Genomic DNA, 26,670 nt, shown 5'->3' with positions numbered 1-26,670 from the left:
GGATAATAATATTGACCTCCTTTGTAAAGTGTTTTGAGATCTACTAAATAAACGTCCATATGAGAACTAGCTGTTGTTATTACTTTGTGCATTTCAGGGTACCATGCAAAAATACATGAATTTTGCCTTGTGGCCTTTAGTCCCCTCTTGTAATATACTTCTGTGGTTGTTATTGGGGAGGCCTCTGCAGTGACCTCTTTGTGTTTTGGGTGAGCCAGATATATGCAGGACAGTTTCTCCCTTATACTCAGCCAGGTCTTGGTCCTGTGCCCATTGAAATCAGTGGTAAATCTCATATTGCCTTGAGTGCAGGATCAGGTGCTCAATGTACACTGGCCAGCGTGAATTTGTCCCTTTGGGGCAACCCCATGAATACATTAATAGTTTGTTTCAGATTCATATGCCACTCCCATTACTTTTTCCAAGTTAGAATATGTATTGAATATGCAAGAAGTATATCAAATAGTTTTGAAAACATTAAATGCTTATTTGCCTCACTGGTCATCTTTAGCTGCCCCAAGAATCAAGACTGCTGACCAGAACCTTGTGGTTGATGTTGGGAAGCCTTTGACCATGGTTGTTCCATATGATGCCTACCCAAAAGCAGAAGCCGATTGGTTAAAAGAGGATGAAAGCCTGCCAACACACACAATTGATACAACAGCTGACAGCACCACCTTCAAAATTTTGGAAGCAAAGAAATCCGATAAAGGAAGATACAAGATTATACTCCAAAACAAACATGGCAAAGCTGAAGCACACATCAATGTAGATGTTATTGGTAAGCTCTTCATTTATTAAGGCCTTGTCTACATTTTGCTCTGTTTACAGCTATTGCTATAATATAGCAGTTTAGCTATATGGAACATGAGGAAAGAAAATGCCATCATTTGCAATGGTGGAGTTTTACCCTCATTTCAAGCAGGAATAAGCTACTTCAGTGCAATTCGTAACCTATTGCAGCTTACTCTTTGTTTGTAGGTCAAAGTAAAAACAAAGATGAGGTATACTAAAAATACTTTTCACATAAATTTCAGATGTTCCAGGTCCAGTTAGAAACTTAGAAGTCACTGAAACATATGATGGTGAAGTTAGCCTTGCCTGGGAGGAACCAGAAAGTGATGGTGGAAGTAAAATCATTGGCTATGTCGTTGAACGACGTGATATCAAACGTAAAACCTGGATTTTGGCCACTGACCATGCTGACAGTTGTGAATATACCGTTACTGGACTTCAGAGGGGAGGAGTTGAGTACCTCTTCCGAGTGAGTGCTAAAAACAGAGTGGGCACTGGGGAACCAGTGGAAACGGACACCCCTGTTGAAGCAAAGAGCAAATTTGGTAAGCCACAATTTTGAAAAATATTTCAAAATAATGTTTTTAGTTAGTTTTTGCATTTTTTTCTCCCAACATACATTATTGTTCTCTCCCCGCCCCACAAAAAATAAAATGCAGATGTTCCTGGTCCTCCTCTGAATGTAGAAGTTATTGATGTGAACAGATTTGGTGCCTCACTTACCTGGGAGCCACCAGAGTACGATGGAGGCTCTCCAATTACTGGCTACATTGTTGAATTGCGTGACAAAGGTTCAATCAGGTGGGAGCCAGCCATGACTACCGGAGCACATGAATTAGCTGCTACCATGACTGATGTTGTGGAAAACAAAGAATACTACTTCAGAGTCAGAGCACAAAACCAGATTGGAGTTGGCAAACCAAGTGCTGCTACTCGAGCTGTTAAAATTATGGACCCAATTGGTGAGTATGAAAGTTTTAGCAGTGTTGATTGTTTTATAATATAAGGAAATTGTGATCATTCGTACAGCATATGTACAGAAAAGACCAGGAGTGGAGTAGAGAGGGGTGAGATGTGTGGGGAGAAAGTAGTGTAAGCCAAGTTAGCTTTTCCTACTTTTCTTCTTTGAATTCATCAGCAATATTTTGCGATCATTCGGTAAATTAGTCACTCTTAAGAACAATGACAGAGCTTCTTCCAAATAATTCTGCTCTGAAATTGGGAATTGTAATGGGGCGCAGACTCACCCAGCTGTGCCTCCTGCTGGCTGTCTGGGAATTAGCTCTTTTTACCAGCTCCGGAGTGCCTTCTGCTGGTATCTCGCCGTCGCTGGACCCAGTGTCCCTCCTGGACCCTGGTGCCCTTTTACTTGGGGTGCTGCCCCTCCAGGCAATACACCACAGATCTGGGTCTGCCCTCCCCAGGGGACCCCCCCCCGCATCCCCACCTTGCTTCAGGCTATGGGCTACTGACAGTCACAATTTAGCCCCCTTTCACTGGGGCCGACTGCAGTCTGTATAAGCCAGTCATCATAAGCAAGGGGGGTTTGGATCTGCTGCCTCCGCCTACCCTTGGGCTGCCCTGTTGCAACCCCAGTACCCTGTCTTAGGCCGTCTGCCAGGCCTGCAGCCTGGGGCATTCCCAGTCTGGAGCCTCCCAGGTCCTCTGGCCTTCCCCAGCCCTGCTTCACCTCAGGTGCCCTGGTACAGTCCCCAGCAGCCAGGCCCATCTCCCTCCACAGCTAGAGGAGACTCTCTGTGCTCTGGCCCACTGCCCTCTTATAAGGGCCAGCTGGGCCCTGATTAAGCCAGCTGCGGCCCGATTGGGGCATGGCCCCCAGCTGAGGCTGCTTCTCCCAGTCAGCGCCTCTTTTCCTTCCCTGCCACAGCCCTCTCCCTGGGCTATTTTAAGCCTTTTGAGGCAGGAGCGGGTGACCACCCTGCTACAGGAACCAATCTCTTTTTTAAAAAAATTGTTTAGTAGGACTACCGGAAAGGCTTTAAAATAATATTTAAGGTATCAATGGATGATATAGTTCAACTTACATATAGTAAAACCAAATCTCCTTTTCCAGTTGATAATGTCTAAGTTCTTCAAATTCTTTTCAGAAAAACCAAGTCCTCCCATTAACCTCAGTCATTCAGACCAAACTAAGTCATCCGTGCAGCTTACATGGGAGCCTCCTCTGAAAGATGGAGGAAGTCCAATAATGGGTTATATTATTGAAAGACGTGAAGAGGGAACAGATAACTGGATCCGTTGTAATCCAAGACTTGTCCCTAATCTTACTTATAAGGTAAGGTGGTTCATTCTTAAATGAAATATTTGGTATGTGTTTGTGAAAGGTTCGGTCACAGAGACCCCCCCGGGACTGTCACCCAATGTGCTGAAACTACCTCTGAGCCCATTTTCTTTGCCAGCTTGGGACTCCAGAACCCTGCCTTGTTGAGCCAGACATGCTAGCCTGCTGCAACACAGACCCAGGGTCTGAACCATGCCCCCAAAGCTGCAGACTTAACTGAAAACTGCTCAGGAAGTACTCCTGTCTCTAGCACCCAGACACCCAGCTCCCCATGGGATCCAAACCCCAAATAAATCCGTTTTATTCTGTATAAAGCTTATATAGGGTAAACGCATAAATTGTCTGCCCTCTATAACACTGATAGAGAGATATGCACAGCTCTTTGCTCCCACAGGTATTAATCACTTATTCTGGGTTAATTAATAAACAAAAGTGATTTTAAGAAGTATAAAAAGTAGGATTTAAGTGGTTTCCAAGTAATAACAGACAAAACAAAGTAAGTTACCTAGCAAAATAAAACAAAACACACAAGTCTAAGCCTAATACATTAAGAAACCGTTTACAGGTAAATCTCACCCTAAGAAATGTTCCAATAAGCTTCTTTCACAGACTAGACTCCTTCCTAGTCTGGGCCCAATCCTTTCCCCGGTACAGTCCTTGTTAGTTCCAGGTCAGGTGGTAACTAGGGGATTTCTCATGACTGGCAGCCCGCGTTGTTCTGTTCCACCCCCTTTTATAGCTTTGGCACAAGGCGGGAATCTTTTGTCTCTCTGGGTCCCCACCCCTCCTTCTAAATAGAAAAGCACCAGGTTTAAGATGGATTCCAATACCAGGTGACATGGTCACATGTCCTGTGAGACCCCAAGCCTCCATTCATCTGGGCCTGACTCACAGAAATGCAGGAAGGTTTGCAAGTAAACAGAGCTATTTACAACCAATTGTCCTAGTCAATGGGAGTCATCAAGATTCTAAACCACCATTAATGGCCCACACTTCTCATAATTACAATAGGACTTCAGAGTAATACATCGTATTTCTAGTTTTAGATACAAAAATAATACATACATACAAATAGGATGTAGATTATAATCAGTAGATTATAAGTTTTGTAGTGATACCTGACAAGAGATCTTTTGCATGAAGCATATTCCAGTTACATTATATTCACGCTCATTAGCATATTTCCATAAAACATATGGAGTGCAATGTCACTGTGTTTACAATTTTTAACATGATTTTTAATTTGCAAATGGTTATTTGTTCCTTTTTAGGTAACTGGATTGAAACCAGGAGCCAGTTACTACTACAGAGTCTCTGCAGAAAATGCAGCTGGTGTATCAGATCCAGCTGAGGCTATTGGGCCACTGACTGCAGATGACACTCACGGTAAGCAGTTTTCTTTTTAGTTTAGTTAATCAGGTAAGACATAAAGCTGCATCTGTTCAGGCTTTCATGACAGTACTAGCTGTCAGTGCTACTGTGCATGGCTCCATCAGACCTATGATATCAACACTGAGTGCCAACAGCCAGGGCCTCTAACCCAGAAAAATTCTTTACTACAACCATCTCTGCAGGTGGGCTAGCTCTACTGTTGGGAAACCCATTGAACAACAGCATAAGCAGTTTTGTTGAAGAGGGAGGATGGTCTTTTAACTAGCCACCTACAGAATGGGGCCCAAAACTTTTAAAAATACATTTAAACATTTACTATCGATGGAAGTTAAACGTCCCACCTGTTATTGTTTAGCTAACTAGATATCTTAAGGGTTTCTAAAGAGCACACTGGTAGAGAGAGGGCAGGAGTGAGCTGCTGCAGCCAGGCCCAGGTGGCTCCCAACTGGCTGCTGCTGGTGGAAGTGGAGTCAAGTAGCAGTCTGCCAATTGCAGTATTATTAACAACAATACAAAAATCAAAAAGTCTGAAAGTATTTAATGGAATCAATTTTTCCCCTTTTTCAGTTGGACCGACAATGGACTTAAGTGCATTTAAAGATGGACTGGAAGTTATTGTCCCAGAGCCACTCAAGATCCGTGTTCCTATCACGGGCTACCCTGTGCCAACTGCAACGTGGTCTGTTGGTGATAAAATCTTAGAAAAGGGTGATCGTGTGAAAATAGTGACTACTGCAGCCTTTGCAGAGCTTGTTATTACTCCAAGTGAACGTCCAGACAAGGGCATTTATACCTTGAAATTAGAAAACCCTGTGTCATCTGTTTCAGGAGAAATTGATGTTAATGTCATTGGTAAGCAGGCACAAACCTCCTTTTGGGTATTTAAATTATAGCAATAACTTCTAACCAACATCTTGCAAAAAATCTTTAGATTATTATACTATGAGAAACCATATAACATTCAGCAAATGAGGTATATTTAACAATAATTCTAACAAAAATAACTTTACTGAAGTCCATCTGCGGTGGTCTTACAGTTTTCAGTATCCTACAGTTCATAATTTAGGGGAGAGGGTCTAAGTAGCCCCAGTCTTTTAATAAATAGATGGAATAGAAAATATGGCAAACTATTGATGGAAAGACAAATTAATGCAATATGTGTCACTTCCAGCTCGCCCAAGTGCACCAAGAGAACTAAAAGTGATAGACATGAGCAGGAACACAGTGCAATTGACATGGGAAGCACCAGAAAATGATGGAGGAAGTCCAGTGACTGGCTATCTTATTGAAAAACGTGATATAAGCCGGAAAACATGGACCAAAGTAAGTTTTTTGTTTTGTTTTTGTGATTACAGTTTGTTGTCACTTTCTATATTGTTTCCGTTTGTACCACAGAAGTTTGGTCATTTGCTGCTTTGGGAAGGAATTCTAGAAATAAATTAGAACATTTCTTTTTCTCAGGTTCTGGATTATGTTGTTGACCAAGAGTTCACTGTATCTGACCTCATCCAAGGAAAAGAATATTTGTTTAGAGTTTCAGCACGCAACAAATGTGGACCAGGAGAGCCTGCATATATTGATGAACCTGTAAATATGTCAGCACCAACAAGTAAGTACTCATCTTTATGTTTGTATTATTTTACTGCTTTTGCTTTTATATAATTTTTGAAAAAAATCTGTCTCTCCGATTGGTTTCTAAGATCCTCTATATCTCTTGTTTTTACAGCGGTGCCTGATCCACCAGAGAATGTGAAATGGAGAGATCCAACATCTAAAAGCATCTTCCTAACATGGGATCCACCTAAGTCTGATGGTGGTTCACGCATCAAGGGTTATCTGGTAGAAAAATGCCAACGTGGTACTGATAAGTGGGAGCCCTGTGGCGAACCTGTTGCTGAAACAAAGTAAGCATTTTAAGCACGAAAATCAGAAGGACTGTCATTTTAATTAAATAAAATATTCGATTCTTGCCATTTTAAATATCTGAATTGTGTTATAATTAACAGAATGGAAGTACCAAAACTTAAAGAAGGTGAATGGTACTCATACCGGGTTAAGGCTTTGAATAAACATGGAGCAAGCAAACCAAGCAAGCCAACAGACGAGATCCAGGCCGTGGATACAAAGGGTAATTATTTAAATGAATGAATTAAGTCCATTATATTCTTTCTGACATTCTTCATAACACTGTTTTTGTAACAATGTTTTAATTTTTTCATAAATCAGAGGCCCCAGAAATTTTCCTAGATGTGAAACTTCTAGCTGGACTGACTGTAAAAGCTGGAACTAAAATAGAGCTACCAGCTACAATAAAAGGAAGGCCTGAGCCTCGGATTACTTGGACCAAGGCTGATAAAGTCCTGAAACCTGACGACAGAATTACGATTGAAACCAAACCTAAGCATTCCAGAGTCACGATTACAGACAGCAAGAGAAGTGACAGCGGTAGCTATATTATTGAAGCTGTAAATTCCAGTGGGCGTGCTACTGCTGTTGTTGAAGTTAATGTTTTAGGTATATTAGGTTTATTATATTTATTTTAAATCAACATAAATGTAGCCAACCATATAAGTGTCAGAAATTAATATTCATCTATGTCATCAATAGATAAGCCAGGTCCCCCAGCTGCATTTGATATATCGGATATTACAAATGAATCCTGCTTCCTGACATGGAATCCTCCTCGAGATGATGGTGGATCTAAAATCACAAACTATGTTATTGAGAGAAGAGCTACAGACAGTGAAGTATGGCACAAGTTGTCATCGACTATTAAGGGAACAAACTTCAAAGCGACGAACTTAACCCCTCATAAAGAATACATCTTCCGAGTCAGTGCTGAAAACATGTATGGTGTTGGGGAGCCAGTTCAACACAGCCCCATCATTGCTAAATATTCCTTTGGTAAGCTAATTAATTTGATGCTCAGTTTACTGTGTACTTTTACAGAAAATGTATAAATATACAAATGTGTGTGTGTGTGTATATATATTTAAATTTATAATTATAAATTTGTACAGATCCACCAGGGCCTCCGACAGGTGTCACACCTTCTGAAGTCACGAAAGATTCTGTGACCTTAACATGGTCTGAACCAGATGAAGATGGTGGCAGTCCAATCACTGGTTATTGGGTTGAGAGATATGATCCTGATCACGATAAATGGATAAGATGCAATAAGATACCAGTGACAGATACAGTATTCAAGTATGACTACTATCAATTTAGCTTGTAAATGGGGCTATAAATACAGATAAATGTAGCACTGACCTTTTCAACATATATCATTTTCTTGTTCTCTTTTTTGCTGTTCTAAAGGTAGAACAAACTAATGTCTGATGGCATGCTTTCTCTTTCAATACCTAATTTTAATCAAGAATTTCTTTATGGAAGACTAAGAGTCTTATATTCTTTTTCCTTTCCCCCCTGAATAGAATAGTGACTTTCTCTGCTGCATCCCTGGACACTCTCTGTGATTGCCAATGAGTATTCTCAAAGTTGGTGCCATTGCCATTCCATGCATTAGGTCACGACACAGGCATTTTGTCAACACTTGTATGTAGGTAACAATCTTCCAATCCAGGTAGCAAAAGCATTCAGCAGATCTCCAACATTAGTCTTCTGTATGATAGTATAACATTCTGCTGTTGCTAAGGAGGAGTACAGAAGAATAGCACAAGCATGTAGGGACAAAATTAGAAAGGCTAATGCACAAAATCAGTTACACCCAGCAAAGAACATAAAAGGCAACAAGAAGCAAGTCTTTAAATATATTAGAAGCAAGAGAAAGACAAAGGAAAGTGTAGATTCTGTACTTAGCAGGGAAGCAGAGATATTAACTCAAGAAAGCTGAAGTATTCAATACCTATTTTGCTTGAGTCTTCATTTAAAAGGTTAATGGTTACCAGATAATCGATACAATTAATAAACACTGAGGGGGAAAGAATGTAAGTCAAAATAGGGAAAGAACAAGTTAAAGAATATTTAGCAAAGTTGGATGTATTCAAGTTGGCAGGACTTGACAAAATTCATCCTAGGGTATTTAAGGAACTAGCTGAAGCAATCTCAGAACCATTACCAATTATCTTTGAAAACTCATGCCGGTTCGAGGGGACTGGAGAAGGGCAAAGGTAGTACTTATGTTGAAAAAGGGAAACAGAGAACCCAAGGAATTATAAATGAATCAGCCTAACTTCGATACCTGGAAAGATACTGGAACAAATTATTAATGATCAATTTGTAAACACACAGAGAATAATAGGGTTATAAGGAATACCCAGCATGGATTTGGCAAGAACAAATCCTCCCAAGCCAACCTAATTTCCTTCTTTGACAGGGTTACTGGGCTAGTGGATAGGAGGGGTGGAGTGAAGCAGTAGATGTAATATATCTTGATTTTAGTAAGTGTTTTGACACAGTCATACATGACATTCTCGTAAGTAAACTTGGGAAATGGGGACTAGATTAAATTACGATAAGGTAGATGTACAACTGGTTTAAAGACTGTACTCAAAGAGTAGTTATCAATAGTTCACCGTCAAATTGAGAGGGTGTATCTAGTGGGGTTCTGCAGGGGTCAGTCCTGGTTCCGGTATTATTCAATATTTTCATTAGTAACTTGGATAATGAAGTGGAAAGTATGCTTATAAAATTTGCAGGTGACACAAAGCTGGGGGGGTTACTTTGAAGGACAGGATTAGAATTCAAAATGACCTTGACAAATTGGAGAAATGGTCTGAATTCAACAAGATGAAGTTTAATAAAGACTGTGTACAGTACCACACTTAGGAAGGAAAAATCAAATACACAACTATAAAATGGGGAATAACTGGCTAGGTGGTAGCACTGCTGAAAAGGATCTGGGGATTATAGTGGATCACAAATTGAATATGACTCAACAGTATGATGCAGCTGCGAAAGAGGCTAATATCATTCTGGGGGTATTAAAAGGAATGTCATATCTAAGACACAGGAGGTTATTGTCCCACTCTACTCTGCCCTAGTGAGGCCTCAGCCAGAGTACTGTGACCAGTTCTGGGTGCCACATTTTAGGAAAGATGTAGACAAATTGGAAAGAGTCCAGAGGAGAGCAGCAAAAATAAAAAAAAGTTTTAGAAAACCTGACCTATGAGGAAAGGTTAAAAAAACTGGGTATTTTTAGTCCAGAGAAAAGAAGACTGGGAAGGTGGGGGAAACCTGACCGTCTTTAAATATGTTAAGGGCTACTATAAATATGACCAGGATCAATTGTTCTCTGTGTCCATTTAAGGTAGGAAAAGTAGTAATGGGCTTAATCTGCAGCAAGAAAGATTTAGGTTGGATATTAGGAAAAACTTTCTAACTGTAAGGATAGTTAAACTCTGGAATAGGCTTCCAAGGGAGGTTGTGGAATCCCCATCATTGGAGGTTTATAAGAGCAGGCTGGACAAACACCTGTCAGGGATGGTCTAGCTTTACTTGGTCCTCCCTCAGCACAGGGGACTAGACTTGATGCCTCTCAAGTCCCTTTCAGTCCTACATGTCTATGATGCTATTGCCAGTATACCATTTAGTATCTTAAATCAATCCCATTTAATATAACATATTTATCAGTAGCTAGGAATTTGGGGTTTTTTTGCATATATAGCAGTATAATGACTTAAAAAACACAATGCTAAGCATGCATAAATGTGTGGGTTTGGCTTTATTACTAAATATTTTATTCCCAATTAACAGAGTTAAAGGTCTTACCAACAAGAAGAAGTACAAGTTCCGTGTCTTGGCAGAGAATCTTGCAGGACCTGGAAAACCAAGCAAGGAGACAGAGCCAATCCTAGTGAAGGATCCTATTGGTATTATGAATACATTTCTTTCACAATTTAATTTAAAATAAAACCAAGGAAATAATTTGTTCTAAAATCTAAATTGTTATTTAATTTGTGTCTAGATCCTCCATGGCCCCCTGGCAAGCCAACTGTGAAAGATGTTGCCAAAACATCATTATTCCTGCAGTGGACAAAGCCAGAACATGATGGAGGTGCAAAGATTGAGTCTTATGTCATTGAGTTACTAAAAACCGGAACAGATGAGTGGGTAAGAGTGGCTGAGGGCATTCCCTTGACTGAACATTTCCTCAAGGGGCTTATGGAGAAACAAGAATACTCATTCCGCATAAGAGCTGTGAACAAGGCTGGGGAGAGCGAGCCTAGTGAGCCCAGTGACCCTGTGCTATGCAAAGAGAGACTGCGTGAGTAGCATTTAAAATATATTACTAAAATACATATTTTACAATTTTAAAATATAAACTAAAACAGTCTAAACCATGCCTGTATGTTTAGCCAACAAGTAAACTTTTGTAAGCTTATAAAACATTGAAATCTATCCCGCATTCACTGTAAAAATGTAACCTTTTAATAAGCCCCATGTTGTTCTCTGTCTTCTATGCATCTGAGAGGATAAACAGATAACACTGTTTTTCTTTGTTTTACTATTTTTACAGACCCTCCTTCACCACCTCGATGGCTTGAGGTTATTAACATTACTAAGAACACTGCGGATCTTAAATGGACGGTACCAGAAAAAGATGGGGGCTCCCCAATTACCAACTACATTGTTGAAAAGAGAGATGTGAGACGGAAAGGCTGGCAAACAGTTGATACAACAGTAAAAGACACTAAATACACAGTGACCCCACTCACTGAAGGCTCTCTCTATGTGTTCCGTGTGGCTGCCGAAAATGCAGTTGGACAAAGTGACTATTGTGAAATTGAAGATTCAGTTCTTGCTAAAGATACCTTCAGTAAGTTTTCACATTTGCATGTTTAGAAGTTAGTATACACAAAGACATAGTTTTTGAACTCCTTTTCTCCTAATACGGATATTTTGTTTTTAGCTACTCCTGGACCACCATATGCTCTTGCAGTGGTTGAAGTGACAAAGAGACATGTTGACCTAAAATGGGAACCACCTAAGAATGACGGTGGCAGACCAATTCAAAGGTAAGATTATTACAGATTTGTATAGCACTAGCTGCATGCTAGGTGATGTGTAGATATACAGATATGCTGTTTTTATTTGTTTTTGTTTTAATATCTCTTTACCTATTTTCAGTTAGTATGAAATTGTGAATGTCCTATGATTCCATATTTCTAATGGTATGTTTTCTTGTTTACATAGATATGTTATTGAAAAGAAAGAAAAATTAGGCACACGCTGGGTGAAAGCTGGAAAGACAGCTGGACCTGACTGTCATTTCAGAGTGACTGATGTTATTGAAGGTACAGAGGTACAGTTCCAGGTCCGTGCAGAAAATGAAGCTGGTTGTGGTCATCCAAGTGAACCAACTGACCTCCTTGCTATTGAAGACCCAACAAGTAAGTCATAATATAATAATTAAAGTATGAAATATGCAGTCAAAATACTATATTGATGGACTGATATTGCAAAAAGTACTGTAACACTTTTGCATTTTTGCAGGCCCTCCATCACCTCCTCTTGATTTACATGTGACAGATGCAAGCAGAAAGCACATTTCTATTGCATGGAAACCACCAGAGAAAAATGGTGGTAGCCCTATTATTGGATACAATGTTGAGCTGTGTGAAGCAGGAACAGAAAAATGGATGCGAATCAATTCTCGTGCAGTAAAAGACTTGAAATACAAAGTGGAAGAGGGAATTGTTCCTGACAAGGAGTATGTGCTGAGAGTCAGAGCTGTCAATGCTATTGGAGCTAGTGATCCATCAGACATATCAGAAAATGTTGTTGTTAAAGATCCAGACTGTAAGAATATATTTCTTTTAAAAACTATTTGTAATTTATAAATGCAAAAGGATTTGGGCATTTTGAAGCTTTTTAATAATAATATACTGATACTTTTACAGGCAATCCTACTATTGACCTAAAGACTCAAGACATTGTTGTTATTGAAGGAAAGAAGTTAAGTATCCCTGTACCCTTTCGAGCTGTTCCATCACCAACCATTACATGGCATAAAGGTGGCAAGGAGGTTAAAGCAGGGGACAGAACAACAATGAAGAGCGATTACACATCTGCATTGCTTGAAGTCACAAACAGTGTTCATGCTGATGCAGGTGTTTATACTATCACCCTGGAGAACAAACTGGGCTCAACAACTGGCTCAGTCAACGTCAAAGTCATAGGTAACAAAACTTTTTTTGATGGTAAACTCTTTGGGTGAGATGCTTACCCCTGTTTTGGGCCATTGATGGCATAAAATCACAATGAAAGTCCCATATCTGGCCAAGGAGGATTCCCCTGGTGCAGGCACTCAGGAGACAGATATAAGGTTACATCTCAAGGACCCATTGTGAGCCATGATATAGGAGGCATCCCAGGGGAAGGATTTGGTGGAGGGAGGTATATGTTGGGGCCCTAGCACACAACACTTCAGAGACTCTAGGTGGCACTGTGGCCCCAAGGAAACTCACTGAGATTGCCAAAACGTAATCAAGCCCTCAAGGCTGTTGACTTGCACTGGAGGCCTCCCACTCCCCAGAATAGCCCTGGAGCTGGAGGATACAAAGGTGACTTAAAGCCATCATAGCCCCCTTTCCCCTGGGCTACAAGTTGCATGCTGTGTCTGTCAGAGGCATAGCACAGAATCTTACCCTTTATACCCATTCTAAAATAATATAAATATGCACTATAACTGTACAGTATTGGCAAAAAGAAAAGGAGTACTTGTGGCACCTTAGAGACTAACCAATTTATTTGAGCATGAGCTTTTGTGAGCTACAGCTCACTTCATCGGATGCATACCGTGGAAACTGCAGCAGACTTTATATACACACAGAGATCATAAAACAATACCTCCTCCCACCCCACTGTCCTGCTGGTAATAGCTTATCTAAAGTGATCATCAAGTTGGGCCATTTCCAGCACAAATCCAGGTTTTCTCACCCTCCACCCCACCACACACAAACTCACTCTCCTGCTGGTAATAGCCCATCCAAAGTGACAACTCTCTACACAATGTGCATGATAATCAAGGTGGGCCATTTCCAGCAGCACAAATCCAGGTTTTCTCACCCCCCCACCCCCATACACACACAAACTCACTCTCCTGCTGGTAATAGCTCATCCAAAGTGACCACTCTCCCTACAATGTGCATGGTAATCAAAGTGGGCCATGTTCCAGCACAAATCCAGGCTTTCTCACCCCACCCCCCCTTTTTCTTTTTTTTCCCGGGGACACACACACACACACACAAACTCACTCTCCTGCTGGCAATAGCTCATCCAAACTGACCACTCTCCAAGTTTAAATCCAAGTTTAACCAGAACGTCTGGGGGGTGGGGTAGGAAAAAACAAGGGGAAATAGGCTACCTTGCATAATGACTTAGCCACTCCCAGTCTCTATTTAAGCCTAAATTAATAGTATCCAATTTGCAAATGAATTCCAATTCAGCAGTTTCTCGCTGGAGTCTGGATTTGAAGTTTTTTTGTTTTAAGATAGCGACCTTCATGTCTGTGATTGCGTGACCAGAGAGATTGAAGTGTTCTCCGACTGGTTTATGAATGTTATAATTCTTGACATCTGATTTGTGTCCATTTATTCTTTTACGTAGAGACTGTCCAGTTTGACCAATGTAAATGGCAGAGGGGCACTGCTGGCACATGATGGCATATATCACATTGGTGGATGTGCAGGTGGACAAGCCTCTGATAGTGTGGCTGATGTTATTAGGCCCTGTGATGGTGTCCCCTGAATAGATATGTGGGCACAGTTGGCAACGGGCTTTGTTGCAAGGATAAGTTCCTGGGTTAGTGGTTCTTTTGTGTGGTATGTGGTTGTTGGTGAGTATTTGCTTCAGGTTGCGGGGCTGTCTGTAGGCAAGGACTGGCCTGTCTCCCAAGATTTGTGAGAGTGTTGGGTCATCCTTTAGGATAGGTTGTAGATCCTTAATAATGCGTTGGAGGGGTTTTAGTTGGGGGCTGAAGGTGACGGCTAGTGGCGTTCTGTTATTTTCTTTGTTAGGCCTGTCCTGTAGTAGGTAACTTCTGGGAACTCTTCTGGCTCTATCAATCTGTTTCTTCACTTCCGCAGGTGGGTATTGTAGTTGTAAGAAAGCTTGACAGAGATCTTGTAGGTGTTTGTCTCTGTCTGAGGGGTTGGAGCAAATGCGGTTTTATCGCAGAGCTTGGCTGTAGACGATGGATTGTGTGGTGTGGTCAGGGTGAAAGCTGGAGGCATGTAGGTAGGAATAGCGGTCAGTAGGTTTCCGGTATAGGGTGGTGTTTATGTGACCATTGTATATAAAGTCTGCTGCAGTTTCCACGGTATGCATCCGATGAAGTGAGCTGTAGCTCACGAAAGCTCATGCTCAAATAAATTGGTTAGTCTCTAAGGTGCCACAAGTACTCCTTTTCTTTTTGCAAATACAGACTAACACGGCTGTTACTCTGAAACCTGTACAGTATTGCCAACTATTTATATTTAAAATATTAATTAAGCATAAAATCTCAAAGAAAGATCAATTTTGACACTTTAATAGATCTGTAATCCCTTAATAAGCCAATTAGTATGGAGAATAAAACAAATAAACTAAGTCAACAGGTTATATGAATCTTTCATGTCTACTGCCATAAGGAAATGTAAATTCATGTCTATGTTGTGCAACCAATATTTGTCCTTTTGGTCTGCTTTGTGCAAAACAGAAGTAAAAAATACAATGTAATTTCACATTTGTACTAAAGCAGTTTCCTAGTTTCTTGTTGTTGTTAGGGTAATTATATAAAAATTATTATTTGAAACAGGTCTGCCTGGACAATGCAAAAACATTAAAGCAAGTGAAGTGACTAAAAATTCATGTAAGATATCGTGGGAACCTCCAGAGTATGATGGTGGCACTCCCATCTTACATTATGTCCTGGAACGTAGAGAAGCTGGTCGGAGAACATATATTCCAGTGATGTCTGGTGAGAACAAACTCTCGTGGAATGTCAAGGATCTTATACCAAATGGTGAATATTACTTCCGTGTTAAGGCTGTCAATAAAATTGGAGGAGGTGAATACATTGAACTAAGGAACCCAGTCATTGCTGAAGATCCAAAGCGTAAGTTCTTATATCAATGGATAATCAACTAGATAGATTTTAAAATAATTTCTCTATATCTTCTATTTGTTTAAATTCTATTTTTGTTATTATTCTACAGAGCGTCCAGATCCACCTGTTGATCTTGAGATTTCTAATACAACGTCCAAGTCAGTAACACTTACATGGAAGCCACCTTTGTATGACGGAGGATGCAAGATTATGGGCTATATCTTAGAAAAGATTGCTAAGGGTCAAGACGAGTGGGAAAGGTGCAATGAATTTTTGATACCTGTTTTGACTTACACAGTAAAAGGTCTTGAGGAGGGCAAGGAATACCAATTCCGTGCTCGTGCAGAGAATGCTGCAGGTGTCAGTGAACCGTCTCGTATCACTCCATTAGTGAAAGCTGTTGATCCCATTGGTATGATTGCTTATTTTTCTTACTACCATCAATTCTTAAACCTACCAGAAAATACTACTTTTAACTTCATTTCTAAATGCAGCTTAAAAATACATTTCTTGTTATTACAGAGGCTCCAAAAGTCTTCCTTAGTGCTAATCTGCAGGCTGGCCTTGAGGTGAGGCGCGGTGATGAAATTGCACTGGAAGCACATATTTCAGGAGCACCGTACCCATCTATTACATGGTTAAGGAATGATGAAACTATTAGGCCACAGGAAATAAAAAAGAGAGTAACAAAGTTTACTAGGAGAAGGAAGGGTGAAGTTGAAGAAGAGGAGCCATTCTACCTTTCACTGCCAGAACGTTTGAATATTGACAACCACACACCTGGAGAGTCCTTGTTAGCCGTTCGTGACTCACTTAGACCTGACCATGGCACATTTACAATCAGAGTTGAAAATGATCATGGTGTTGCAAAAGCCTCATGTGAAGTAAACGTATTAGGTATGTGCTTAAACAGCTTATTGTTTAAAATGTCAGAGCAGATGCTCACCAGAAGACACTAATAATTTTTTACTGGTGTTTTAAAAAATAGATACGCCTGGACCTCCTATCAACTTTACATTTGAAGATGTTAGAAAACATTCTGTTGTTTGCAAGTGGGAGCCTCCTCTTGATGATGGTGGAAGTGAAATCCTGAACTATGTCCTGGAAAAGAAAGACAACTCAAAAGCTGAAATAGGCTGGGTTACTGTCACTTCAACACTCAGGCATTGCAAATACCACGTGCTAAAATTGATTGAAGGAAAGGAATACCTTTTCCGTGTATCAGCTGAAAATCGGTTAGGACCTGGACCACCATGTGTTTCCAAACCACTGGTAGCCAAAGATCCATTCAGTAAGTCTTATGTTGATATTTAAACACAATACTTTTGGAGAAATTCTATTCTATATGGGGTTTTTTATACTGTCTGCATCACTAGTATCTGAATGCATTCCAGAAGTGCATTAAGCAATGTAACTAGCATCTATCAAATGTGGTTCATTTTTTTTTATCTTGTCCCCCTGTTAGGGGAGAAATTGTATGTGGAGTATCGTGTTTTGTTTTGGCAGGGTGTTGTTTGGGGTTTGGGTTTTTTTTTTAATGTACATGCGACTGTATGTTTATGTAAGAAAATGCAAGGTTGAAGAATTGCACCTTCTGCTTGGAGCAGAAGGCGGTGAGGTTTGTATTGGTCCTTAGTTCCTGTAGGGGTTCATACTACAGTCTCGGATTAGTCCCTCAGAGAGCTCTGTCTCCAGCACAGACAAGCTTTATCCTTATGTTGGAAAGTCCCATTGTGCCAGAGGAGTTGCTGACCACAGTCTTTATCCCAGTTTTTAGATATCCTGGGCCCAACCCACTGAGTAACTTGAAGATAGCAACAAAGGCCAAATGTATTACAATGCACTCTTTTATATAGTACTTTTCGCTTTAAAATATTAACAAATTAATCATGGCCCATGTGAAGGAGTTCCACATTATTATCTCTGTTTTACAGATTAGTAAACTAAATCACAGTAAGTTTAACCGACTTGTCCAAAATCACACAGTAAGAAAATGATAGAGCTGCAGTTAGAACAGGTTATTTCCCCATGCTTAGTCCACTAGGCCATAATGCCTCACTACATACATAAAATTAAATTTGAGATCTGGATAAGAAATCATAGATGCCAAAATTTCATTTTTCTCTTTCTTTTTAATTTTTTTAGCTCCACCGGATGCACCTGATAAACCTGAAGTGGAGGATGTTACCAGTAATAGTATGTTGGTTAAATGGAAAGAACCAAAAGACAACGGTAGCCCCATCTTGGGTTATTGGATTGAAAAACGTGAAATCAATAGTACTCACTGGGCTCGTGTCAACAGAAGCCTCCTGAACACCCTAGAAATAAGAGCCGATGGACTTTTGGAAGGACTTAACTATATCTTTAGAGTGTGTGCTGAAAATGCAGCTGGCCCTGGCAAATTTAGTCCACCTTCAGATCCAAAAACTGCTCAGGACCCAATATGTAAGTATTTTAATAGAAGATAATGGTTGGAGGCTGACAAGAGTAGGTTAAGTATCCATGAATTTTGATTTACACTTTTTTATTTCTTTAGTGCCACCTGGTCCACCAATTCCAAGAGTTGTTGATACAAGCTCAACTGCTATTGAGCTAGAATGGGAACCTCCAGCATTCAATGGTGGTGGTGATATCATCGGTTATTTCATTTACAAACAACTGGTGGGCATAAATGAATGGTCACGTTGCACAGAGAAATCCATTAAGATTAGAAAATACACTGTTAAAGAAATTAGAGAAGGTGCTGACTATAAACTCCGTGTTACCGCTGTTAATGCAGCCGGGGAAGGACCACCTGGTGAAACTGAACCTATAACAGTTTCAGAACCTCAAGGTACTGTTGTTGTGCAAATGTCATTTAACATATAGTAGCCAGTATGGCATGTTAGACTCTTTTATCTCCCTTAAACTAACGCACAATTTCTATTTTTCTGCAGAGCCTCCTCATGTTGAATTGGATGTTTCTGTCAAAGCAGGCATTCAGATAATGGCTGGGAAAACTCTTAAAATTCCTGCTACTGTAACTGGGCGCCCTACACCTACAATTGTGTGGACAGTGGAGGAAGGTGAATTAGACAAAGAGCGGGTTGTTATTGAAAATGTTGGCACCAGATCAGAACTAACTATTCAGAATGCATTGAGAAAAGACCACGGAAGATATGTGATTACTGCAACCAATCAGAGTGGTTCCAAATTTGCAGCAACCAGAGTAGAAGTTTTTGGTAAGAAATATTACATGCTGTGAAACCAATTGTCAAGTATACCTAGATACAAGAAATCTTTGTTTTTTTCTTATACAACATGTTCTCTTTTTCAGATGTTCCTGGGCCAGTGCTTGACCTAAAACCTGTGGTTGTGAACAGAAAGATGTGTCTGCTTAACTGGTCTGATCCTGAAGATGATGGAGGAAGTGATATCACTGGCTTCCTTGTTGAACGCAAAGATGCCAAAATGCATACTTGGAGACAGTGTATAGATACTGAGAGATCTAAGTGTGATATTACAGGTCTCGTTGAAGGACAGGAATATATGTTTCGTGTTATTGCCAAGAATAAGTTTGGCTGTGGTCCACCTGTTGACATCGGACCAATTCTTGCAGTTGACCCATTAGGTAAAATAACTATTTGTTTGCTTATGTCAATTATTAAATATAGGGAGATCTAGATCACTGCACAGTTATTTAATTAATGCTGAGATGGCACACTGTATATTCAATGTACATAGACATATTAATGGGTTTTTTTAGTTTTCATACTTACCTGCTACAGAGTTAAGGCTTCAGACCTTCAGCAGAGTAACTGTTGAAGTTAGATCTCTCACTTATGTAAAATTACCATGACCATTTCTGAAAAGGAGTAGGAGATAACCACTTTGTCTCTCCTTCTTTCAATCAGGCAGCTTCCATTGACAAAGTCTGTGTTTAAACTATTGTTGAGACACTAATTGTTGCCCTGTTGCCAACATAGTCACTTCACTATCAGAGAAACTTCACACTGCATTATAATAATTTGGATACTTTGCATATGAAAGATGCTGCTTTAAAAATGCCAAATCTATTTTATTTAATAGGATAAGAAATGAAACAAAACTTTAAGTATATGTATGACTTATATTTTTCATTGTGAATTACTTGTGATAATAGGTCCTCCAACAGCACCTGAGAGGTTCATGTACACAGAGAGGACAAAGTCAACCATTACACTTGACTGGAAGCCTCCCCGTAATGATGGTGGCAGTCCTGTCATAGGATACATCGTTGATAAGAGAAGACATGACTCAAATGTGTTTGAAAGAGTTAACCAGCAACTTTGTCCAACTACATCTCTTCTTGTAGACAATCTTGCTGAGCTTCATATGTATGAATTCCGTGTCAAAGCAGTCAATGCTATTGGTGAAAGTGAACCATCACTACCACTTAACGTAGTTATACAAGATGATGAAGGTACACCTGTTTATTAGAAACACGTACAACGGCTTTCAAAACTCTGTTAGCTAGTTTCTTTGCTTTTTGTTACCGCCTTCATTCTTTTATTTTTGTTTTGTTTTGTTTTACAGTACCTCCAACTGTCACATTACGTCTGGCTGTCAGAGGAGATACTATCAAAGTGAGGGCAGGAGAGACAGTTAATATTCCAGCTGATGTCACAGGTCTACCAATGCCAAAGATTGAATGGGCCAAAAATGAAGTTTTAATTGACAAACCATCAGATGCACTTAAGATAACCAAACAAGAAATATCTAGATCTGAAGCAAAAACTGAACTTAGTATGCCTGCTGCACTTAGGGACGATAAAGGCACTTACACAGTCACAGCTACCAATCGTCTCGGCACAGCGTATCGCAATGCTTATGTTGAAGTGTATGGTAAGGATCTGATTTATTTTAATGAAATGACAAAAGCAAATATGTTTTTGCCTTTTCCATAACATAATATTATATTGTATTGTTTTTATTTAGATCGTCCTTCTCCACCAAGAAATCTTGCCGTTTCTGACATTAAAGCAGAATCATGCTATTTGACCTGGGATATCCCCCTTGATAATGGTGGCAGTGAAATTACTCATTACATTATTGAAAAACGTGATGCCAGTAGGAAGAAATCTGAATGGGAGGAGGTCTCCAGCACAGTAGTTGACAGACGATTTGGGGTAAAGTTATCTGAAAACTTTTCTGTACTTTACAAAGTGTCTTTATTATGTAATTCAACATGCTTAAATAACAAAAATAGCACACGTACAATACTGAAATAAAATTAATTATCAATACAATGAAAAATTACAGAACACATAGTTATCTGAGCAGGTGGTACACTGACCATGACCAGAATTTCTAGATAATCGCTATTGCCATTGTGTATTTTCCTTAAATCCCAAAAAGAAAATAATATATTCAGTTATGTCATTTATTTTATAAAGAAGTTAATATCTGAATTAAGGAGATGTATCCCTTTTGTGTCGTCTAGGTTAATTTATATCAGAAATATAATTTTGTATTTAGAGAGTAAGGGTGATCACAATTTCATATGACCCAGTAAAGGTACAGTAGCTGACAAGTTCTCTCATTTTGAAAAAATCACTATACAGACATTTTAAATCCAGTGGTTTTTTTATTAATTGTTTTTCCAGTTTTGCTTTTGAATTGTTATAAGCATCTCAGTGAGGATTCATTCTCACCCTCCTTTAAAACTTAATCATACTGATATATGTCAGAGTAATTCTCACTAACTTAAGACACTGACAAAAGTATGTGACCACTTGGCAATTTGGTCAATTTTGTTAGGTTTTTTGCTTACCCTGCTGTTCTGACCTGCTGCTGTATCTCTTAGTAGCACTAGCCTCCAGCTTCCCTCCAGTATATTGCCCTCTTGCTGAAAGGGCAAACAGCCCAAATGGTAGGAACAAATAAGTGGATTGATGTCTGCACCTACCTCAAAGACCAAGAGCATTATGACATTCTCATTCACTCTTGGCTCTGTAAAAAGAAAAGGAGTACTTGTGGCACCTTAGAGACTAACCAATTTATTTGAGCATGAGCTTTCGTGAGCTACAGCTCACTTCATCGGATGCATACCGTGGAAACTGCAGCAGACTTTATATACACACAGAGAATATGAAACAATACCTCCTCCCACCCCACTGTCCTGCTGGTAATAGCTTATCTAAAGTGATCATCAAGTTGGGCCATTTCCTGCACAAATCCAGGTTCTCTCACACCCAGGGGGTGAGAGAACCTGGATTTGTGCAGGAAATGGCCCAACTTGATTATCATGCACATTGTGTAGAGAGTTGTCACTTTGGATGGGCTATCACCAGCAGGAGAGTGAATTTGTGTGGGGGGGTGGAGGGTGAGAAAACCTGGATTTTTGCTGGAAATGGCCCAACTTGATGATCACTTTAGATAAGCTATTACCAGCAGGACAGTGGGGTGGGAGGAGGTATTGTTTCATATTCTCTGTGTGTATATAAAGTCTGCTGCAGTTTCCACGGTATGCATCCGATGAAGTGAGCTGTAGCTCACGAAAGCTCATGCTCAAATAAATTGGTTAGTCTCTAAGGTGCCACAAGTACTCCTTTTCTTTTTGCGAATACAGACTAACACGGCTGTTACTCTGAATCTTGGCTCTGTGTGCATGATATACAAGTTTCTATGGTGCAGCATATAGAGGTACTTGTAGCCATTCACTGGGATAACTAAGGAAGAGTTTAATTAAACAGCATCAAAAGAGGGAAAATTTAACATATACTTATTTTGGAAACAGTTATTTATTAATTTAAATCTTGTTTTTCAGGTGTGGAAACTTGCAACAAATGGTGAATACCAGTTTAGAGTCAGGGCAGTAAACAAATATGGGACAAGTGATGAGTGCCTCTCAGAGAAAGTGGTCATTAAGGATCCATATGGCCTTCCTGGACCTCCTGGAAAACCAAAAGTTTTAGATCACACTAGGTCATCAATGCTGGTGACTTGGGAGCCTCCTTTGGACAATGGTGGAGCCCCAATCACTGGGTATTGGTTGGAGAAGAGAGAAGTCGGAGGTGTCTATTGGTCACGTGTTAACAGAGCTCCAGTAACAAAACCAGTAATGAAAGGGCTGGAATTTAATGTCTTGCGGTTGATTGAAGGCGTTGAATACCAGTTTAGAGCAATGGCTGTAAATATTGCTGGAATTGGCCCTCCCAGTGAACCATCAGATCCTGCGTTAGCAGCAGATCCTATATGTAAGTATACAGTTTTTATGAGTTGCTTTAAAGGTTATAATACATAAAAACTACATTCTGTAACCCTTATTGATGTTGAATTCAGTGGGACTAGACTGATGAAATGTTTGCAGGACTGGGGCCTACATAATGCCATTCTGTTTTCAGTGTAATGATTTTCTGATTAACTATTAATTATTTTTATTTTAGTTCAGATAATTAATTCTGATCTCACGTGCCATACTTTTACATCAGTTTAACTCCAATGATTTCAATGGACTACTCCTGTTTAAGCTGGTGTAAGCGAGTTCAGAATCAGTGATTTATTCTTCTTTGTTGTTAAATATTATTACAGTAGAATAATGTTTATATTTTTTGCTTTAAGTGTATGTATAATTGTTATATGTGTTGTAAATATAAAAAACATGTATAACAATTTCACATATCGTATATGTCATATACATAACATGTTTGTAAATATACATATTTGCAGTATTCTCAATTTTTACTACCATTCTTTTTGACAAATGTATAGAAAAATACTTCTTTTGCTGACATTACAGCATTTTAAAATGTAAAATTGAAAATACATAGACACTAACTCCCAGCCAAAACTTTTTGCATTTTCTTACAAGTTGTACCTGGTGCACCATCATGCCCGGAGGTCACAGATAGAACCAAATCCACTATATCTCTTAAATGGAAACCGCCACAAAAAGATGGTGGCAGTCCTATAAAAGGATACATTGTTGAAATGCAAGAAGAAGGTAGTACTGACTGGAAGAAGGTGAATGAACTAGACAAACTATTCCCTACTTGTGAATGTGTTGTACCCAGCTTGAAAGAACTTAGAAAGTACAGATTTAGAGTGAAAGCTGTAAATGCTGCTGGGGAATCTGAACCAAGTCTTCCAACATCAGAAATACCTGTCAAGGAAATTCTAGGTAAGAGTCTTGGAATTAATTTAGATATTTAGAGATAAATCCTACCGTTTGCTGTGCATGTGCATTAGGAGACAAAGAGGGGTAAAGACCAAGTTCAAACAGCAGGGCCCACCATGGTAGACCTAGCCCAGTACACAGAATTATTCAAGAACATCAACAAAGAAGCTGGAAATCTAAGAAAGTGACCTGGTGACCTTGAATAGGATATCACCAACCAGAAATCTGACAAGCCTTATAACTAGACATAAAGGTTACATTGTGCCCAATGAAAAAGCAACAGCAACAAGTGCCCCACAGAGCATTGGGGTCCTCCTGATGCAGTGGTTCTTAATCTTTACTGCAGCCTGTGCCCCTTTGGTTCTCAAAATATGTTCTTGCACCCGTTATCAAAAATCATTGAAGTAGGTCAGTTCTTCAAACCTAGATATATTTTTGTTTGTATATTACAGTAATAGTTAAAAAATGTCTAATGTTAATAAATACATAGATTTGATTAAACAAAGTAGTTGTACCTACATGCCTGTGCTTAATTTGTGTTTTCGATGATTTACCTTCTAAAAAAATCCGGCATGTCTCGCACCCTAGAAAGGGCATCTCGCACCCCAGGTTAAGAGCCACTGTCCTGATGTATACTGTGCATGCTTCGGAATGTATCATGAGGTTTTCGTGCATAGCTGGCTGAATTTTAATTTCAATAACTCATCTAACAATTATATTTCTAAATCTTTTTGCAGAGGAACCAGAAGTTTTTATTGATATTGGAGCACAAGATTTTCTCTCTGTTCGTTCTGGTACAACAATTAAAATCCCAGCCATTATAAAGGGGCGTCCAGTTCCAAAAACATCTTGGGAATTTGAAGGAGAAGCCAAGAAGGCAATAAAGGTTATTAAAAGAACTGATTACTTTCTGTTCTTTTCTGTTCTTTCTGTTCTTTTAATCTGTTGCTAACTATTTAAAGAAATCTCTGTTACGTTTACTTTTTCTTCTTTGTTTATAGGATGGAGTCAATAATATACCTGAAGATGCTCAGGTAATGTAAAAAAATTAAATTGTTTCTATATTGCTAAATTTTTCATTTTGTAATTATTTATAATCAATATATATTTCTTTTTATTTGCAGCTGGAAGTAACCAATACTACTTCAATAATTACTATCCCAGAATGTAACAGAGGCCATTCTGGAAGATACAGTATTACAGCAAAGAATAAAGCAGGACAGAAAACTGTAAACGTTAGAGTTAACGTCCTTGGTACGTCAGATACATGTTGGAGTATTCATATAGAATTTTTCATGTTTTCTAGGTATTTATCTGAAACTGCTTCTGTTGTGCTTTTATGCTAACAGATGTGCCAGGGCCACCAAAAGACCTGAAAGTGAGTGATATAGCAAGATGTAGTTGCAAACTTTCATGGAAGATGCCAGACAATGACGGTGGAGACAGAATCAAAGGCTATGTAATAGAGAAGAGGACTGTTGAAGGGAAGGCCTGGACAAAAGTTAATCCAGACTGTGGAAGCACTTCCTTCATTGTACCTGATCTCATAGCCGGGCAACAATATTTCTTCCGTGTACGTGCAGAAAACCGCTTTGGTATTGGGCCGCCTGCAGACACAATCCAACGGACCACAGCCAGGGATCCAATCCGTAAGTTAAATCAAAATGGAACATCTCCTTTGATAACCAAATGCTACTATAATGTCGGTTGATTCCAATTTTTATTTGATTTTTGAAGATCCTCCTGATCCACCTATCAAACTCAAGATTGGTCTTGTAACTAAAAACACTGTTAGCTTGACATGGAAACCTCCAAAGAATGATGGTGGTGCCCCTGTTACACATTATAATATTGAGTGTCTTCACTGGGATCGTACTGGGGAAGGGAAAGAGTCTTGGAAACAGTGCAATAGACGTGATGTAGAGGAAACAAAGTTTACTGTTGAGGACCTGAAAGAAGGTGAAGAATATGAATTCAGGGTCAAAGCTGTAAATGAAGCGGGTCCCAGCAGACCATCTGCTACAGTTGGCCCAATTGTTGTCAAAGACCAAACATGTAAGTACTGAACAATGCTGGAAAACAGAACATTTCATTATACAACTTTAAAAGTATATTTGCTTTTGTATCCCTTTTAATGGCAATTTATGTTTTTTGTGTTTCATACTAGGTCCACCATCAATTGAACTCAAAGAATTTATGGAGGTTGAGGAGGGAACAGATATTAACATTATAGCCAAGATAAAGGGTGTGCCATTCCCCACATTAACGTGGTTTAAAGCTACTCCAAAGAAACCTGATGACAAAACACCAGTACTGTATGATCAACATGTCAATAAGGTTGTGAGCGAAGATACTTGCACCTTACTAATCCAACAGTCTCGCAGAAGAGATACAGGCTTGTACACTTTAACTGCTGTAAATAATCTGGGAACTGCTTCAAAGGAGATGAGGCTGAATGTTCTTGGTAAATATCAAGGGGTTTTGTACAATTGCATGTGTTGATTCTGTGAATATGATACTTTATTTTAAATGTATTTTAATTATGCATTCATAATTCTTAAAATTTAACTTTCAGGACGTCCTGGACCACCAGAGGGACCCATTAAATTTGAATCCATTTCAACTGATCAGATGACCTTGTCTTGGCTTCCTCCTAAAGATGATGGTGGTTCTAAGATTACAAACTATGTTATTGAAAAAAGGGAAGCTAATAGAAGAACATGGGTACCTGTTACCAACGAGCCAAAGGAATGCATCTTCACTGTGCCCAAATTGCTGGAAGGCCATGAATATATGTTCCGCATAATGGCACAAAATAAATTTGGCACTGGGGAGCCTCTTGATAGTGAACCACAAACAGCAAGAAACCTTTTCAGTAAGTATGATATTGTGTTCAAATGTTAGTTGTTCTCATGCTTTGTAGTGACTTTGACAATGCAGAGTCTCAAGAATCAGCTCATCTATTATGGCAAAGCTGTAAATTACCAATTGCTT

The 26,670-nt window shown here is 39.4% G+C and overlaps 1 protein-coding gene across 1 annotated transcript in view; it reads left to right on the top strand.

Moving 5' to 3' along the window:
• Window positions 1-26,670, top strand: part of TTN (titin) — a 307,220-nt gene that overhangs the window by 213,984 nt on the left and 66,566 nt on the right. Inside the window, exons 209-248 of the mRNA XM_077830394.1 lie at window positions 512-781; window positions 1,038-1,340; window positions 1,455-1,757; window positions 2,904-3,091; window positions 4,369-4,483; window positions 5,057-5,341; window positions 5,661-5,812; window positions 5,951-6,098; window positions 6,216-6,393; window positions 6,496-6,617; window positions 6,716-7,003; window positions 7,097-7,393; window positions 7,510-7,696; window positions 10,205-10,320; window positions 10,416-10,715; window positions 10,968-11,267; window positions 11,361-11,466; window positions 11,645-11,841; window positions 11,945-12,250; window positions 12,352-12,630; window positions 15,249-15,548; window positions 15,649-15,951; window positions 16,062-16,436; window positions 16,528-16,830; window positions 17,685-17,984; window positions 18,076-18,372; window positions 18,476-18,760; window positions 18,856-19,149; window positions 19,681-19,980; window positions 20,094-20,402; window positions 20,496-20,686; window positions 22,327-22,756; window positions 23,371-23,679; window positions 24,414-24,562; window positions 24,678-24,710; window positions 24,801-24,930; window positions 25,026-25,325; window positions 25,414-25,731; window positions 25,844-26,140; window positions 26,252-26,551. Of these exons, the coding sequence (XP_077686520.1) occupies window positions 512-781; window positions 1,038-1,340; window positions 1,455-1,757; window positions 2,904-3,091; window positions 4,369-4,483; window positions 5,057-5,341; window positions 5,661-5,812; window positions 5,951-6,098; window positions 6,216-6,393; window positions 6,496-6,617; window positions 6,716-7,003; window positions 7,097-7,393; window positions 7,510-7,696; window positions 10,205-10,320; window positions 10,416-10,715; window positions 10,968-11,267; window positions 11,361-11,466; window positions 11,645-11,841; window positions 11,945-12,250; window positions 12,352-12,630; window positions 15,249-15,548; window positions 15,649-15,951; window positions 16,062-16,436; window positions 16,528-16,830; window positions 17,685-17,984; window positions 18,076-18,372; window positions 18,476-18,760; window positions 18,856-19,149; window positions 19,681-19,980; window positions 20,094-20,402; window positions 20,496-20,686; window positions 22,327-22,756; window positions 23,371-23,679; window positions 24,414-24,562; window positions 24,678-24,710; window positions 24,801-24,930; window positions 25,026-25,325; window positions 25,414-25,731; window positions 25,844-26,140; window positions 26,252-26,551 (9,963 nt within the window). The remainder of the gene's footprint in view (window positions 1-511; window positions 782-1,037; window positions 1,341-1,454; window positions 1,758-2,903; window positions 3,092-4,368; window positions 4,484-5,056; window positions 5,342-5,660; window positions 5,813-5,950; window positions 6,099-6,215; window positions 6,394-6,495; window positions 6,618-6,715; window positions 7,004-7,096; window positions 7,394-7,509; window positions 7,697-10,204; window positions 10,321-10,415; window positions 10,716-10,967; window positions 11,268-11,360; window positions 11,467-11,644; window positions 11,842-11,944; window positions 12,251-12,351; window positions 12,631-15,248; window positions 15,549-15,648; window positions 15,952-16,061; window positions 16,437-16,527; window positions 16,831-17,684; window positions 17,985-18,075; window positions 18,373-18,475; window positions 18,761-18,855; window positions 19,150-19,680; window positions 19,981-20,093; window positions 20,403-20,495; window positions 20,687-22,326; window positions 22,757-23,370; window positions 23,680-24,413; window positions 24,563-24,677; window positions 24,711-24,800; window positions 24,931-25,025; window positions 25,326-25,413; window positions 25,732-25,843; window positions 26,141-26,251; window positions 26,552-26,670) is intronic.

The sequence above is a fragment of the Eretmochelys imbricata genome, chromosome 11 (genome assembly GCF_965152235.1).
Source record: "Eretmochelys imbricata isolate rEreImb1 chromosome 11, rEreImb1.hap1, whole genome shotgun sequence".
NCBI classification, from domain to species: Eukaryota; Metazoa; Chordata; order Testudines; family Cheloniidae; genus Eretmochelys; species Eretmochelys imbricata.
Note: the sequence above shows the minus strand (reverse complement) of the source record. Positions and strands in the feature narration are given on the sequence as shown.